The sequence below is a fragment of the Dasypus novemcinctus genome, chromosome 4, assembly GCF_030445035.2.
Source record: "Dasypus novemcinctus isolate mDasNov1 chromosome 4, mDasNov1.1.hap2, whole genome shotgun sequence".
NCBI lineage: Eukaryota > Metazoa > Chordata > Mammalia > Cingulata > Dasypodidae > Dasypus > Dasypus novemcinctus.
The window spans coordinates 2,728,902-2,743,318 of NC_080676.1; the positions used below are offsets into that span (position 1 = coordinate 2,728,902).

General features: G+C 58.2%; 1 protein-coding gene across 1 annotated transcript in view; it reads right to left on the bottom strand.

Moving 5' to 3' along the window:
* The window catches only part of SLCO2A1 (solute carrier organic anion transporter family member 2A1), a 93,684-nt gene that overhangs the window by 41,969 nt on the left and 37,298 nt on the right, over positions 1-14,417 (bottom strand). The window contains exon 3 of the mRNA XM_058294980.1: positions 12,345-12,507. Within this exon, the coding sequence (XP_058150963.1) occupies positions 12,345-12,507 (163 nt within the window). The remainder of the gene's footprint in view (positions 1-12,344; positions 12,508-14,417) is intronic.

The window sequence follows — 14,417 nt, forward strand, 5'->3', positions numbered from 1 at the left end:
CGGGGGCGGTCTGGGTGCTGTGGGCAGGCAAAGCCAACACAGGTTGGCAGGGCTGGACTGGGAGCCTGCGGCCTGGGCTCTAGACCTGAATCCACCACTCCGTGCCTGGTGACCTTGACTTCCAAAGGCCTCAGGGGATTCCAGGCAGGGCCTAGCCCTGCAGAGGGGGGGAGCTGCTGGAGGGCCACGCAGGCTGAGGAGCTCACTACTCCCTCCCTGTCCTCAGTGCAGCAGCCCCATGGTCACCCAGCTCCTGCCCCAGGACGGAGAAATGCTCACACGCCACCGCATGGGCCGGTCTTTAGAATGAGCGGAGGGGCACATACCGTGACCCTGACGCCCTTATCAAGACCAAACGGGCACGCTCAGGAACACAGGCTGGGTGGGCTGCCTGGCCCAAGGGTCAGGTGTGTCCACAAACCCACCCGCGCGGGCACAGCTGACTGGCCAAAGGCAGCTGAGCGGCCACTCTGCAGATCAGCAGCAGGCACTTCTCTGCTCGCCTTTCTGTGCCAACTTAGACTAAAGCAATGTGTTTCTAAAGGTCCAACATCCTCTCTGGGTCCACGAACAAAACCGCTGCTGCGTGGCTCTCAAATGGGTATTTCTTTCAAGATTTAAGTATGTATGAAGAAACTGAGCAAATTCTGAAGCTCCCTAAAACCAGGGGCTGCTGTCACCCCAACTGTGCTTGGCTGAGCCGGCCACTCTTGTGACAGTGGCATGCTGTCCCAAAGGCTAAGGATGGCAGGGCCAGGCCTACGCTATTTTGCAAGAGTGGGTTAAAGACCACCTGAAGACAACTGGCAATCCTGGTCCAGGCTCCAGGAGGGTGCTGCCTGCTCCACAGCGGGGAAGCACGGATGTCGAGGGTCCTGAAAAGAAACCAGGGCCAAGCTCCCTTCATCCTTCCGTTCTTTGGCCACCAGTGCCTGTAACAGGCCCTCTGCTGGGGCGGGAGAGGAGTTGGTGACGCCCTGTGGAGGAGAGCATTGAAGAAGCCACCACAATGCCACCTGCTCCGGGAAGCACGCGGGAGAGGCGCCCAGCCTAGCACAGTGGTTCTGGAAAAGGTTCCTGGAGAAAGTGGCCTCGGAGATGGGCAGGGAGGAGAGAAGAACAGTGCATGGAGGGGCCAGAGGACTGCCTGGCCCACTCCACGCCCCAAAAGGCTCAGTGCGGTTGGTGCCTAAGAACCACCGGGGTGAGGGACAGCTGCTCGGGGGGCTTGCAGTCCTGGGCGGGGCCTGATCGTATCCTAAGGCAGCGGAGAGCGAGAAGATGGTGAGCAGAGCCGTGCAATGAGCGCACTGGAGCGATCACGGGCAGTTTTCCAGGCCCCTGTACTGACCCTGTAAATTAGGTGGGTAAAATAGATGGGGCCACACACGGCCAGCTGGGTGGCTGTGCGGACGGTGGGGCACAGCCCAAGGCTTTGGACACATTCCACAAGGCCAGGTCCAGTGGAGGGGAACAGGGCCACGACAAAGGACCAGAGAACGAGTGTTTCTTTCAAGAGTCCTAGTTCTTGATTTTGTTGATTCTCCTGATTTTACTGAATTCACATTTATTAGAACATTGCTGCTGACTTGCGTGGTAAAAATATTTTTTTTGTGGGACATTTAATGGTCATCAGAGGTTGTAAAAGAAGTTGAGTGGCTTATTTAATCCTTATATGGCATGTTGCATGGCGCGCCAATGCCACAAAAATCCTCACGACATTTCATACGACGAAGCGTCCAGGAGGCGGAAATCTCTGGGGATCATTTCACTGTTATCATTAACTTTAAAAATGGCAACTTACAAGCCAGAAATGGCTTTTATTAAAAGTGTGTATTTAAAAAAAAATAATAATCCTTTGGCCCCCATTAAAGTCCAGGTCTGTGGAGTTCCTTTCGGTCTCTTCTGCATCCCAGATTGATTCAAGACCTTCCAGCGGACTCTCCTTTCACGGTGCCGACCTCGAGCGGAGCCCAAGCGCAGCCCCACCTGGCTCTGACACGGGAAACGCGTTAAATGCAGTCGGGGAGGGCCCGGCTGCTCCACCTGTGGGCGCAGCCTGCGGGGAGCCCGGCGCCACCGCACAAGGCCATCGCACTGCGGGAGCACAGCGCCCTCCTGCGCGGCTGCTGGGCCCACTTCGGGGACCCCCGCAGCCCTGGAGGCCGCCCGCCCACCCACCGCCCCTGCCCTCCACCTGCAGGGCCTGCGGTGAGGAAGGGGGGTCTGTTCATTCGTGGAGGCCAGTCTGTTTCCCATCTTTGCCGAGGCAGTCTTCTGGAAGGCTCCAGTTCATCAGAGCACATTCTTTCTCCCGCAGGATGCCAGGGGCCGGCCGTGCCAGCGTTCACAGGGCTGTGAGCCGCTAACTAGAAACAGGCCGCGACCTCTCCGCTCCTGGCCCCGCCCAGCTGCCCGGGACTCAGCCCTCTGACTCACCCCACGATTTAAATATGCAGCATTTCAGCTTGAATCCCGGAACCCATTAGCAGGTTTGGGAACGCAGGAGGAGCTGCCTGAGACGGTCTCCTTCCCTAGAACGGGGTCCACGGAGATGGGGTGCCCCAGGGCAGCCCAGGGTCTGGCCGGTCCCTTCTGCAAGGCCACGCATTCCAGGCTCCTGCGCGCTCCTGCGCGTGGCCAGGAGGCGGCGGGCTGGGAAGCAGTGGAGGGGCCAAGTTCTGGGGACGAGGGTGACCCTAAAGCAGTCAAGCCACTGGGCAAGGCCATGGCAGGTGGGGCTTTCTTTTGACTGGTCCTTCTTGTCGTTCTGGAGAGGAAAAAGGAGAATTCCACCAGGAAAGTGGAGGGTGGCAGTGGGCTCTCAGCTCAAGTCCAGGTACACGGTACAGCCTCAGAAGCGGCACGGCCGTGGGTAAGGAGCTTGCGGGTGAGGAGGGTCAAATGAGGCGGATGTCACAGCGCCCAAGCCTCAGAAGCAATCCATGAGAGAACAATGGGGGCCAGGCAGGGTGCTTCCGGAAAGGCGGCGAGGGTGCTGAGCCCGGCTATCAGCACAGCGCCTGGAAGCGCGCTCACAAGGTTCTGCTCTCAAGGACCTATTTCCTCATCTTAAGTTCCGCGACTCCAAAGTCCTTCCCGAAAATGCCGGCAACGCCCACTGGCAGGCCTGGTACAGGCTGTCCTTAACGCACTCACGGTTTGGGAACTCAGACCCGTTTGTCAGCTGGGCTCTAACGCAGATCAGAAAGTGCCTGCATTCCCAGCCGAGTGCCCAAAGCCTAATTAATCCACGATGACCCTCTAGTGATGTGTGTTCTCTTCCAACTGACCTCCCATCTGAAAAAGGATTTCTATGGGAAAATGCACTCTGAGTTTCATCTTGGGAGAACCATATCCTACTGCCTAGCACAAAGCAACAGGATCGGGTTAGACAGCCCGGGGCACCCTGCGGGCAATGGAAGGAGTTCCAGCTGAGACCAGACACGCCGGGGTCCGAACGGGGTTCGACTGCTCCCCTGTCAGGGGTCTTGCTGTGTCCTCATCTCCAAAACAGGCACGAAAATGCCGACCTGCAGCCCTCTTAAGGGGACTACAGATAAGGAGCAGGTTCGCACTTGGGACACAGTGATCTGACAAGTGACAAGTAAATTTTAAAAACGCAAATGGATAAGGGAGATGGCAGAATCCTGGAACCATGTTGTCCACGTTTTTAAGAACTTGGTCCAGAAATTCACAACAAGTAAGATCAGGGCTGGTCACCAGCAACAGAGGGACTGTGAGCAACGAGTTGGGGGGCACTCGCGGGTCTCGGAGGTGCCTGCCTCTGGGCAGGCACGGTGAACTCGGAAGGGGTGGCAGGAGGGGCCTCTGCCCGGCTCTTAGGGTGGGATTCCTGAGACCAGGAGGGTGGCTGTGCCGGGCCTCCAGGGGACGCCTGCTTGTGCCCGGTGCAGCCCAGGACGTCCCCTGTCCACCCCCCTGCATGCCCTTGTGCCCTGCCCATCACCTGCACCCCGAGGAATCACCACTAGGCAAGGAACGAGGCAGCCCGTGGCTGGGCTCATCCCTGAAGCTGTTTCTTCAGTGGACAGGAAGGAAGACATCTGAGCAAGCAGGATGGCAGTTCAGAGCCATTTAATTTTAACATCAAAGAGATGTTCACTTAATTTGCACATCTGAATTGGGTGTGAAGCAGAACTTACTGGTCAAAGATTTATTCAATAGGCGGATGAGGAGTTCTTTGGAAAAAAAAAAAAAAAGCACTAGCTGAGCCAATATGAGTTCATCAGGAGCCGGTCATGCCAAACCAAGCTCGCTGCCTTTGCCACGGGGACTCCTGGGCCCGCAGGAAGCCGCGACACGGTGTGACTCTGACTGGAGGAAGCTTTTGGGCACCGCCTGTCCTGGCGTCCTGGTAGACAAGACGCAGGCACGTGGCTGGAGCGTCCTCGGGAAAGAACGAGCTGCAGCGTGCCCCATGCGGCACACAGACGGGCCGGTGTGGCCTGGAGAGGGGGTCCCTGAGAGCGCACCTGCTCAAGGCCGAGGGTGAAAGCAGGGAAACGAGCTCCACAGACGTGTGAGCGACACGCGGGACGTGCAGCCAGGAGGTCTGGCTGACCGCACCGTCCAAAGGCTGAAAATTCAAAATGAGGCCCGAGGCTATTGGGAGGGGCGCCGCCTAAGCAGAATAAGTCTAATGGAGATGACCTACTAAGCTTTACTTGAACGTCAGAGAATCAGCTCTGGGAACCGGATAGGTGACACCCGGCCTGACAAAGTTATGGGGCCAAGTCCCTGGTGTTCTGACCACGCGCTCATCATTTTCACTTGCATAGGCGCGGACCCCAGATCCAGGGGGAGCCTCCTACTGTCTTCTCCCGGGCAGGCCACCCTGAAGGTGCCAGGTTTGGTCCTAGGTAGTGGGGGCCCCCGGGGCCTGAGGCCTCATTTTGTGAGGAAAAGCCGAGGGGACTGCCGCTGAGGCAGCAAGGGCTCTGGGCCCATGGCGTGGCTGTTTCCACCACCGTGGATGGACGGATTAGCTCGGGGTGGCTCCAGAGGGCAGGCCTGGGACTGAGGCTATGTCGTATGTGAGTGGAGAATTCAGGGAGCGCTGAGGAAAAGAGGGACACGGGAGGGAAGGAGGAGTCTACTCCCACAGCCCCCAGCTGTCTGCTTCGGGCAGCCCCGAGGTGAGGCTGAGTGCCCGGAGGGCGGCTGTGGGCCTGGAAGAGGTCTGGGAGACTGTCTAACTCAGGGCTGGTCAACGACACCGGGGGGGCTAGATGTGGCCCCCAGCCTGCTTGCCAGTCAAATTTTATTGGAACACAGCTATGCCCGTTCATTTATGTATGGTCAGTGGTTGCTTTTGTACCACCACAACAGAGTTGACTAGTTATTAAGACACCATATGACCCACAGGCCTATGGCCCTTTACAGAACAAATACGCTGACGCCTTGTCTATTCTGATTTCAAACACTTTCGGGAAAGCACAATGTACTAAACAGACAAAATTGGAGCTGTTGTCATTGGCAGGGTGGGGCCTGGAATCCCAGCTGGACCGTGCCTCACCTCAGGCCCACCGCTCTGTGGCTTCAGGGAGGAGCTCTCCAGAACATTCCAGAGCATTCCAGAGCAGCAGCTTGCCCCCTTATGTGACCTCTGGGGCTCAGGCCAAACGTGCACAGTGGGTTTGTAAGCTGGGTTGTCATGCTGACTTCTCTTTTCTGGTTCCCCACATTTCTGAGCCTCCATCCTCTTTGATGACACCCAGTCCGAACGCTGGAGCCTGAGAGAAAGGAGCTACCCCTGCTGGCCGGCCGCCGGCTGGTGGACGGCATGCTGTCCGAATGTCCCCAGGGCTCCTGTCTCGAGGTGCCGGGGCTCAGCCAGGGCCCCCCTCTACCTAGCGTAGCACGAGGAGCAGAAAATTCCTCCCTGTCTGGTTTGGGGATTCTTGGAGGGAGTCCCACGGCTCCCTCAACCATGCCGCCCGGTCGCAGCCCACATCCTGGTCCGCGGGGCTGCACCCCACTCCCCAGCAGCTTCTCAGGTGCCCCGGCTATCGGGGCAGGGACCCGCCTTTATCTTCCACCCCAGAAGCCACCTCCCCCAGGGAGACCGCCCACTGGCCCCAGGAGGGTCTGAGGGTGTCCACCAACACCCTCAGGGGAGCCCTCCGGGGGAGCGGGACTGCGGCCTGCCCCTGCCCCGGCCCGAGCGGCCTGCCGGCCAGCCTCACCCCTGAACAGGAGACCCAACTCGCTGCGGGCCGGCTGTGGGGACCCAGGAGCTGCACCGGGGGGCGCTTCCACACCAGCAGCCCGTGCCCGGCTTCTGCGACTGGCCCGCAGAGAGAGGTTCCAGGAGCCGAGTCGAGAGGCTGCCTGTCTGTCAGCCTGTCTGTCAGCCGCTGGCCTTCAGAGAGGCCAGCCTGCCGTTGCCATGGCGACGACCCTTCTGGGCAGGGCCCCGGGCCTTCCCTTAACGCTCAGCGCATCGGCCTGGTGTTCTCTACCTTTCCTCCAGGTTTGCGTCTACTCTTTCCCTCACTACGTATTTTAAAAATGTTCCACATCAAATCTCACCAGGTTTTGTTCTGCTGATGCACTGGGTTTCTCCTCTCGGTTGAATTAATAACACCATGTGTTCCATGAGCTTCCCTTTTGTTTTTCTCTCTTCCTCCTCAGTTAAATGGGTTCGCCTGGCAGGACGTGCAGCCCCCTCAGACCTTCCCCCCACGCCCCCCCTACGCTCCCCTGCCCACGGCACGCCCACCCAGGACACTGGCTCCCCACACGCCTCCACACCCCCTCCCGGCTCCCTCACCCCCAACACAGCACACACGCGCCCCCACCCTGCCCCTCCCCACCGCATCTGCACACACCCGCCTGCCCTCCGCCCCCCCTCCTCGCCGCACCGACTCCCCATCGTAGCGACACCCCGCTCCCCACACCACGCCCTGACGCTCGCGCCTGCACACGACGGCCCTGCGTGGCAGTGCCCGGCTCCTAGCATCTCCAGGCCCCACAGGGCGGTGCTCCCACTGAGCCGGCCGGCCCCACGGCCACGCGCCCTCCGCTCGGCTCAGGCCCTGCAGCGCGTGCGGCCGGGGGCGTGGGGTTCACGCTGGGAGTTGGGGACTGAGTCTGGAGCCTGCGAGCCCCTCCACTGAGGAAGGGGTGGCGGTCGCCGGGGCTCTCGAGGCTTCCCCGCCCTTCGCCTTTCCAGGGACGGGGATGGGCGAGCAGGGGTGGGGTGCTGGAAACTTCGGGAAAAAAGGACTAGAAAGTGACTCTTCCTTTTCTTTCCTTGACCCCACCAAAAATAACACCGGACTCTCCCTTCCCTGCCCGAGGAAGCTTCCTGCCTGCGTGCATCCATTGTCTGCGAGCGGGCAGGAGTCCCTGTGGACTTGGCCGGGGACCTTTCACAGGTTACACCTATTCTTACCAGACGCTCATTTCCGAAGACCCTTCTCTTATCTCCTGAGAGAACGGCCTCCTGTTGGCCCGTTTCCCATCTAATAAAGCTTTCCATGCCTCCCAGAAGTGGTCTTGGAGGCTTGGCTGGGCAGCAAGTCTTTCCCCGAAGGCGCCAGGGCCCATTTCCGGACCCCACTGACATTTAGAAAATCTAAACATCCATAAATGCCTGCATGGCCTTTTCAAAATTAGCAATTAGTTGTTAAAGGTCTCCATGATTCCCGAAACATCCAGCCTTCCTTTCATTTTTTTCCCCCCTAAAACACATAGCTTCTCTTCATTTCCCATGCTCATTTCTGGAGCAGCTTTGCTCCAAGGGGGAAGAAATCAGCAATCGCAAATACAATAATAGGTCTGGGGGACGTTGCTCATGAGGAACAGATTTCAAATACCACAGCAACAGCAGGAAAAGAAAAATTTGCTCAACAGCTGGCAGGAGCCACACACTCTATCTCTATTACTGCCCTTTAATTCTGCCCTCGGAGCCCGTAGAAAGCATGGGTATTACGGTTGCCTTTTTACAGGTAGGGAAGTGGAGGTTCAGAATGATTACGTAGCTTGCCTGAGGAGATCTGGCAAGTAAAGGGCCGGACTGGGATTTGAATGGCAAAGTCCCATGCTGCTCCAACCTACCGCAGAGACGAAGAGCAGCCGTGAGGAGAGAGCCCCTGCCCTCGGGCAGGAGGAGGCAGAGACGAAGAGCAGCCCAGAGGGGAGAGCCCCTGCCCTCGGGCAGGAGGAGGCCAGGGAGGGGCCTGCCGGGGGAGGAAGAGGCTCCCGCAGCCGCCCCGGCCCGAGCAGTGGGCCTTGGCTCTTCCTGGAAGCAAGGTGCTTCCTCACTTAGGCCCTGAGGACCCGCTAGTTTATGCAACATCACACACATTGTCTCCACCGCAGCTCCACTGCCCCCGCCAGCCACTGGCTGGGGAAACTCTGCACGCCGCATCCTGTGGACCCCGGCAGCCCTGCGGGGAGGGTCGCTCGTGTTTCCATTTTACCACGAAGGAACTAAGGCTCAGAGCCGGGAGGAAGTCGCCCAAGGCCGAGCTCTTAGGCACAAATTCAGTCCAAGGACGAGGCGGTTTCCCATTCACAACACCACTCCCAGGCCAGGAGGGCTGCAGGAAAGGCATTTGGCAGTAGGAGTCACATTTCCAACTTCCCCCAAGGTGGGACTTTGGGAATATTTTTATTTTGCTCCTGTCAGCACAGCACACACCCGGCTACACTGGCACCCGTGGCCCCAGCTGGACTCCAGGGACCCGGCTCCTGGGCCAAAGTCCTCCTCATCCCACTGCCTGGCACTGGGAAGATGCCCCGAAGGTAGCTCGGCCCTGAGCACGTCCAGCGGCTGCTGCGGTCCCAGCCAGGCCCAGGGACACTGCCGGGCCCTGTTACTGCAGTGAGAATCTATACAAATAAAATGAGCAGCAACAACAGAAAACTCTCCTCTCCTGACCTGCGAGTCCTTCCTGCAGCCGGGGGGCCAGCTGTGGCCCCGCAGCCCCCTTGGGTTCGCTCAGTGCAGTTTGGCTCAGAGAGCCAAATGGCAGACCGTTCCCTCTGAGCCGTGGAGGGGCGTGGGGGCTTGCTAGAGCACAGGGGTTGCCTTCAAGGGCCTGCCCCTCGTGGTCCTCCGGTGGCTGCTCTGTGCGAGGCAAATGCCACCGGGACTGGGGTCCAGGCCCCGGGCAGGCCCCCCAGGCGAGCAGGCCTCGGCGCGTGGCGCCCGGCGGTGTGCCCTCTGCCCGGCCTGGCCCCAGCGCCCCGGGCTCCCCAGCGGGTTCATTAGCCCAGTCGTCAGGCTGACGGTGAAGGGCAGGGGCTAGACAGTGCAGCGGGCCCGGCCGCACGGCTCCCTGGGGCCGCCAGCCACTCCCGACTCTCCTTCAGAGCTGACCTCAAACCCCTGTCTAGACTGAGGGGTGGGGAGGGCAGGGCAGGGCCGGTGGGCGCAGGTCTGACCTCACCTTGGGCCCACCTGAAGCAGGGTGCAGCCCTTCAACAGTCCAGAGCAGAGCCAAGGCCACAGCACACTCAGGAGAAAGGACTGACGATTATGGGGAGGTGGGGAAAGAAACCAGACGGCGTTCCGCATAGCCACCCGTCCCTGCCCCATTCTTTCTCCATTCCAGCCCCTGTCTCTCTCCACCTAGACCTTACCACCTAGAAAGGAATTCCTTCTATCTAAGTGATTCATCTCTCAAGCCTGGTTTGCACACCTGGCTGAAAAAAGAGCCTGGCGTTCAAGCAAACAAGAGTCGATTTCTCCGTCGGCACGTTCCTGGTGGCGCACGTATCCTCCGACAGCTTCAGCTCAGATGCGTGGACTAAAGACGCTCATTCATGGACCTCTCACTGCTGCTCATCCCAAAACCAACGGGCCCCTCAGCCCTTAACACGGCGCAGACTTACCCGAAGCCAACAAATTAATATAAAAATTAGCTCCCGAGAGGTGACGTTTCAGGGTGCCTAGTTAATGCAAGTGCACATCACTCTGGGGGCCAGTTGCACCACTCAGACCACAGAAAATCCCTACAGAGAGAAAATCCCACGGTTCCTTCTTGCATTTTACCACCCGCCCTTGTTGATTCAATTTCCATCTTCTTGAAGCACATTCTTTGGCGTTATTTTCAGAAGGATCTGTGAGTGAGAAGATCTCTAAGTTTTTTGCCTTCATTTTACCCTTGCTCTTGAATTACAGTTTAGCTACAGAGAGGTTTTTAAGTTGACAGTTATTTCCCCTCAGCACGTTGAAAGCACCATGCCTCAGTCTTCTGGTATCCCTTGATGATACTGCTAGTCTAATCGTCATTCCTTTATAAATATTCTGGGTTTTCTGTCAGGTTGTGTTTAAGATTTTCTCATTTCTTTGTTGTTCTGAATGTCCCCCATAAGGTGTCTGAGAATGAGTTATTTTTAACTTATCCTGTTTGGAAGTTCACTGTGCTTTTTCTTTTGATGATTAAGGTTTTTCTTTAGTAATGAAAAATTCTCAGCCAAAAATGCCCACAATATTTCTTTAATAATGAAAAATTCTCAGCCAAAAATACTCACAATATTGCCACATGCCTATTCACGCCATCATTTCCTTCTAGAGCTGCTTTACTGCTATCTGCTATCTCTTGCTCTCTCTACACACACACGATCACACACATATGACATTTTCATTTCTGGCTTATTGTCTCTTAACCTCTCTTTCATAGTTTCTAGTGCTTTATCCATCTGTGCTACATCTGGGCAATTTTCTCAAGTATGTCTTTCTGTTCCCTTAGTCTCTCTCCAGCTCTATTATTTTGATGTCTAATCTGTCCTTTAGATTATACATTTTTATTTTGACAGTTTTTCAAATCTCTCTGCCCCATTTTCAGAATTTCTTAGTTGCCTTATGACTTCCCTTCCTTCTTAGATTTCCCCCATCATTTTAAATGCATTCTCTTTATAGTTTCAGATTATTCCATCAGCTCAGGTTTTGAGAATGCTAACCCTCCCAATGTTTTTATGTTTGCTTGGTTCTGTTCATGGCAGGTTATTTCCTTATGTATTCTAGAATGTTTGACTGTGAGGTCAATTGCACTCTATAATACTTTTTAGAAACACTTTTTAATGTAAGTGTGAATAGCAATGTTTAACTTCCAAACCAGCAGGAAGAAAAGCTAGGGCTAAAGCAAGAGGACAATACAAGGCGGAAAAGTACAGAGATAAGCAATGGGCTTGGCACACTGACCACAGGACAGTCCCTACTTCTGGGGAAGGAGGGAGGAGCAGAGTGGGAGGGAGGCACCGCTTTATTTCATTTTAAAAAAGAAATATCTGAAGGAAAACTGGTAAATCTTGGCCGTCTGAATTAGGTGTCTGTTACATTATTTTCTTTGCTTTATTTTGAATTTTTTTCATATTAAAAAAATACAGTAAAATATAAAGAAAAGGGAACTCTTGGCAATTCTGTATTGTTTCCTCCTGTGTTGATGAATCTTGTAAAAGCCTCCCACATCTCCCTGCCACAGGACGTATCATCGAGAACAAGAGGTGTGGGGTCTCAGCAGGCCACTGTTCTAAGAGTTAGAACACTGAGTTTCTCTCCCTGGAGCACTGACCGGGTGTACTTGGAAAAGTTACTGGACATTACTGAGTCACAAGCCCTAGTCTTAGACCTTCTCCCTCCTGACAGAGTCCAAGGGAATCAAATGAGATCACAGAACCAGAGCGCATTGCAATTAGGATGAACGGTGGACGAAAGCGTGAACGTCAGGAAGTGTTATGATTAAGCCTTGAGAAAACCCACAGCTCGCACTGTCGGCCGCCCCCGCTCCTCCTCCCGCCAAGCCCACGGCAGGGACCGCGCACAAGTATCCCCGGCAAGTGGACCTTGGGTCAGTCGAGGCGGGGGGCACAGGGCAGCAGAGGGGGAGCAGGCCACGACCAGCAGGCTCCTTCCTCCACAAGCCAGAGCTCCGACAGCCGCTGCGTATCTCGACAGACTTGAGAAACGCTCCCAACTTCAGGAGTGCTTCACGGAGCAACAAACGGTAGATGCCCAGGGGACGTTCCCGCAGAGGCCACCTGGCCCGGTTGGGGTCCCCTGCCCCGGGAGCGTCCCCGTGGGCTGCTGAGAGGCCCCGTTCCCTGTCCCCTGGCCCAGGGGCATCCCCGCAGGCTGGGCGAGAGGCCCCGTTCCCTGTCCCCTGCCCCAGGGGCATCCCCGCAGGCTGCTGAGAGGCCCCGTTCCCTGTCCCCTGCCAGGGAGCGTCCCCACGGGCTGCTGAGAGGCCCCGTTCCCTGTCCCCTGCCCACCGCCGAGAGGCCCAGTTCCCTGTCCCCTGCCCCAGGGGTGTCCCCGCGGGCGGCCGAGAGGCCCGTCCCTCTCCCTGGCAGCGCGCCGCGACACTCACCGGCGCCGGCCAGGGAGTACTGGTAGGGCTCGGAGAGGAAGTGCGGCAGGGTCAGGAAGAAGGCCCCCGTCGCCAGCAGGAGCCCCCCGACGCCGATGAGCCGCGGCCGGTGCGCCCGGCTGCCGCAGTAGCTGACGAAGACGATGAGGACGGCGTTGCTGATCTGCAGAGAGAGCAGAGGGGCCGGTGAGGCCGAGGCCCCACGGAGGAGGCGGGGCCCGAGGTGCCCGGAGCCCGCAGGGGCCAGGGGAGCCGGGGGCTCTAACCTCCCCGGAGACCCTCACAAGGGGACAGAGGCGCGGCCTCCCAGACCAGACCGCGGGAGCACCCGGAGGCCGTGAGCTTCAGCCACTCAGGACCAGACAACTGGGCAAATCCCAGGAAACCTCCCTTGCGGGCTGGCTGCTGGGAGCGGCCGTTCCCTAATTAAACTCCCTAAGCGCTCTGGCTTGGTGTCAGAATAGCAGCAAGCAAGGAGCACATCTCATTGAACCATGCAACAACCCCAATTTACAGACGAGGCCCAGGGCCAGCAGGTGGCTGGCCCAAGGCCTGCACCCAGGGCGGCCCGGCGTAGAGCATCTCCACTGGAGCGGCCGCTGCCTGCTGCGGATGGGCCTCCACCCGGCTCTGCTCCCTGCCCTCTGTGGGCCTGTTTCCACTTCCGTGAACTGAGGCATGAGGACCGAATCGTCCCTAAGAGCCCTCCCCGCTGGACCCACCGGAGCCCCACGTTCGCGGTGTCTCGCGGAAGGAGGTGCTCTCCCAGCCTCACGCAGGGCCCGGGAGGGGGCCTGAGGGTTCCAGCCTGGGGCAGGCTCCTAGCTGGTAAAGGGAGGCCGGCAGGCCTCTGACCGTGCCTCCACCCAAGCAGAGAGTGCTCTGCCCCAGGAGGCAACCCCACCTGGACGCGAGGACCCCGAACGCCAGCCGCCGAGCCCCGCTCTGTGCGCCGCGGTCTCCCGGCTGCAGGCGAGGGAGTTCTGCCCTGAGTCCTCGGCTCTCACCAGGGTCACCAGCCCTCCTCGTGGCTGCACCCACTGGTGGAATCTCCATCTCTCGGCACCCATGCCTGGGTGGTCCTTTCTTTCTTTCTGGAACAAATCTTTCCCTGCGTTTCCATGACCCCACCCCTCTTAATCTTCCTCCTGCGTCTCTGGGCTGCTCCTTTGTCACCCCCGTGGCTGCTCTTCCTCGCTGGCTGCGCTCTCGCTGTGATCTCGTCCTGGTGCTTCTTGCTCTTGTCTCCCCAGTTCTGTGGCTTCACATGCCCTGTGGGTGCTGTTCTCTCCCCCAGAAGCCTCACATCCCAGCCCTTTCCAGGCCTCCTCGTCTCAGTAAACAGCCCTCCCTCCTCCCAGCCGGCCAACGGAGGACCTGCGCGTCACCGTGGCTGCTCTCGCACCCACAGCCAGCCCAGCAGCAGCTCACACTGCCTTGACCTTCCGGACCCGCTCGGAAGCCGAGCACAGCCCCCACCACCGCCACCAGCCCTCTGGCCTGAACGTCGGCCATGGCCTCTGGCCGGCCCGTCCACCCTGCCCTGCTGCAGTCCACCCTCCACCAGCACAGAGTGGCCCTGGGGGACTGCCAGGCCATGTGCCCTCTGCTCAATCAATGGTAAAGGCAGTGGCTGTCCCCAGGCCCCCCAAGCCTGAGCAGCCTGGCCCTCCCCTGCTGCCTCTCTGACCGCGCTCTTCCCCCGCCCCCTCGCCCCCTCTCCTTCGCTCCACTCCTCTGCCTTCTGCTGTTCTTCCTGCATGGCAGCTGCACGCCCTCCTCAGGGCCTTGTGCTTGCTTTCCCGCCTTCTGCCTGGACTGCCTGCCCCTTACATGGCCACAGGGCTCCCTTCCCATCTGACCCCCTTGGGTCTCTGCTCAGACTTAGCCTTCTCTGATCCGTATATTTAAAGTACAACCACCCCATGGGGTCACACCACCAGACACACACGTCCTGAGACACTGTGGTAGTTTGAGACTCTAGCTACCCCAGACAGCCAGGTGCTAGAGCTGGCCCATTCCCGGGTGAGAACGATGTGGGGTTGAGGTTACTTCAGCAGGGCGTGGGCCAGA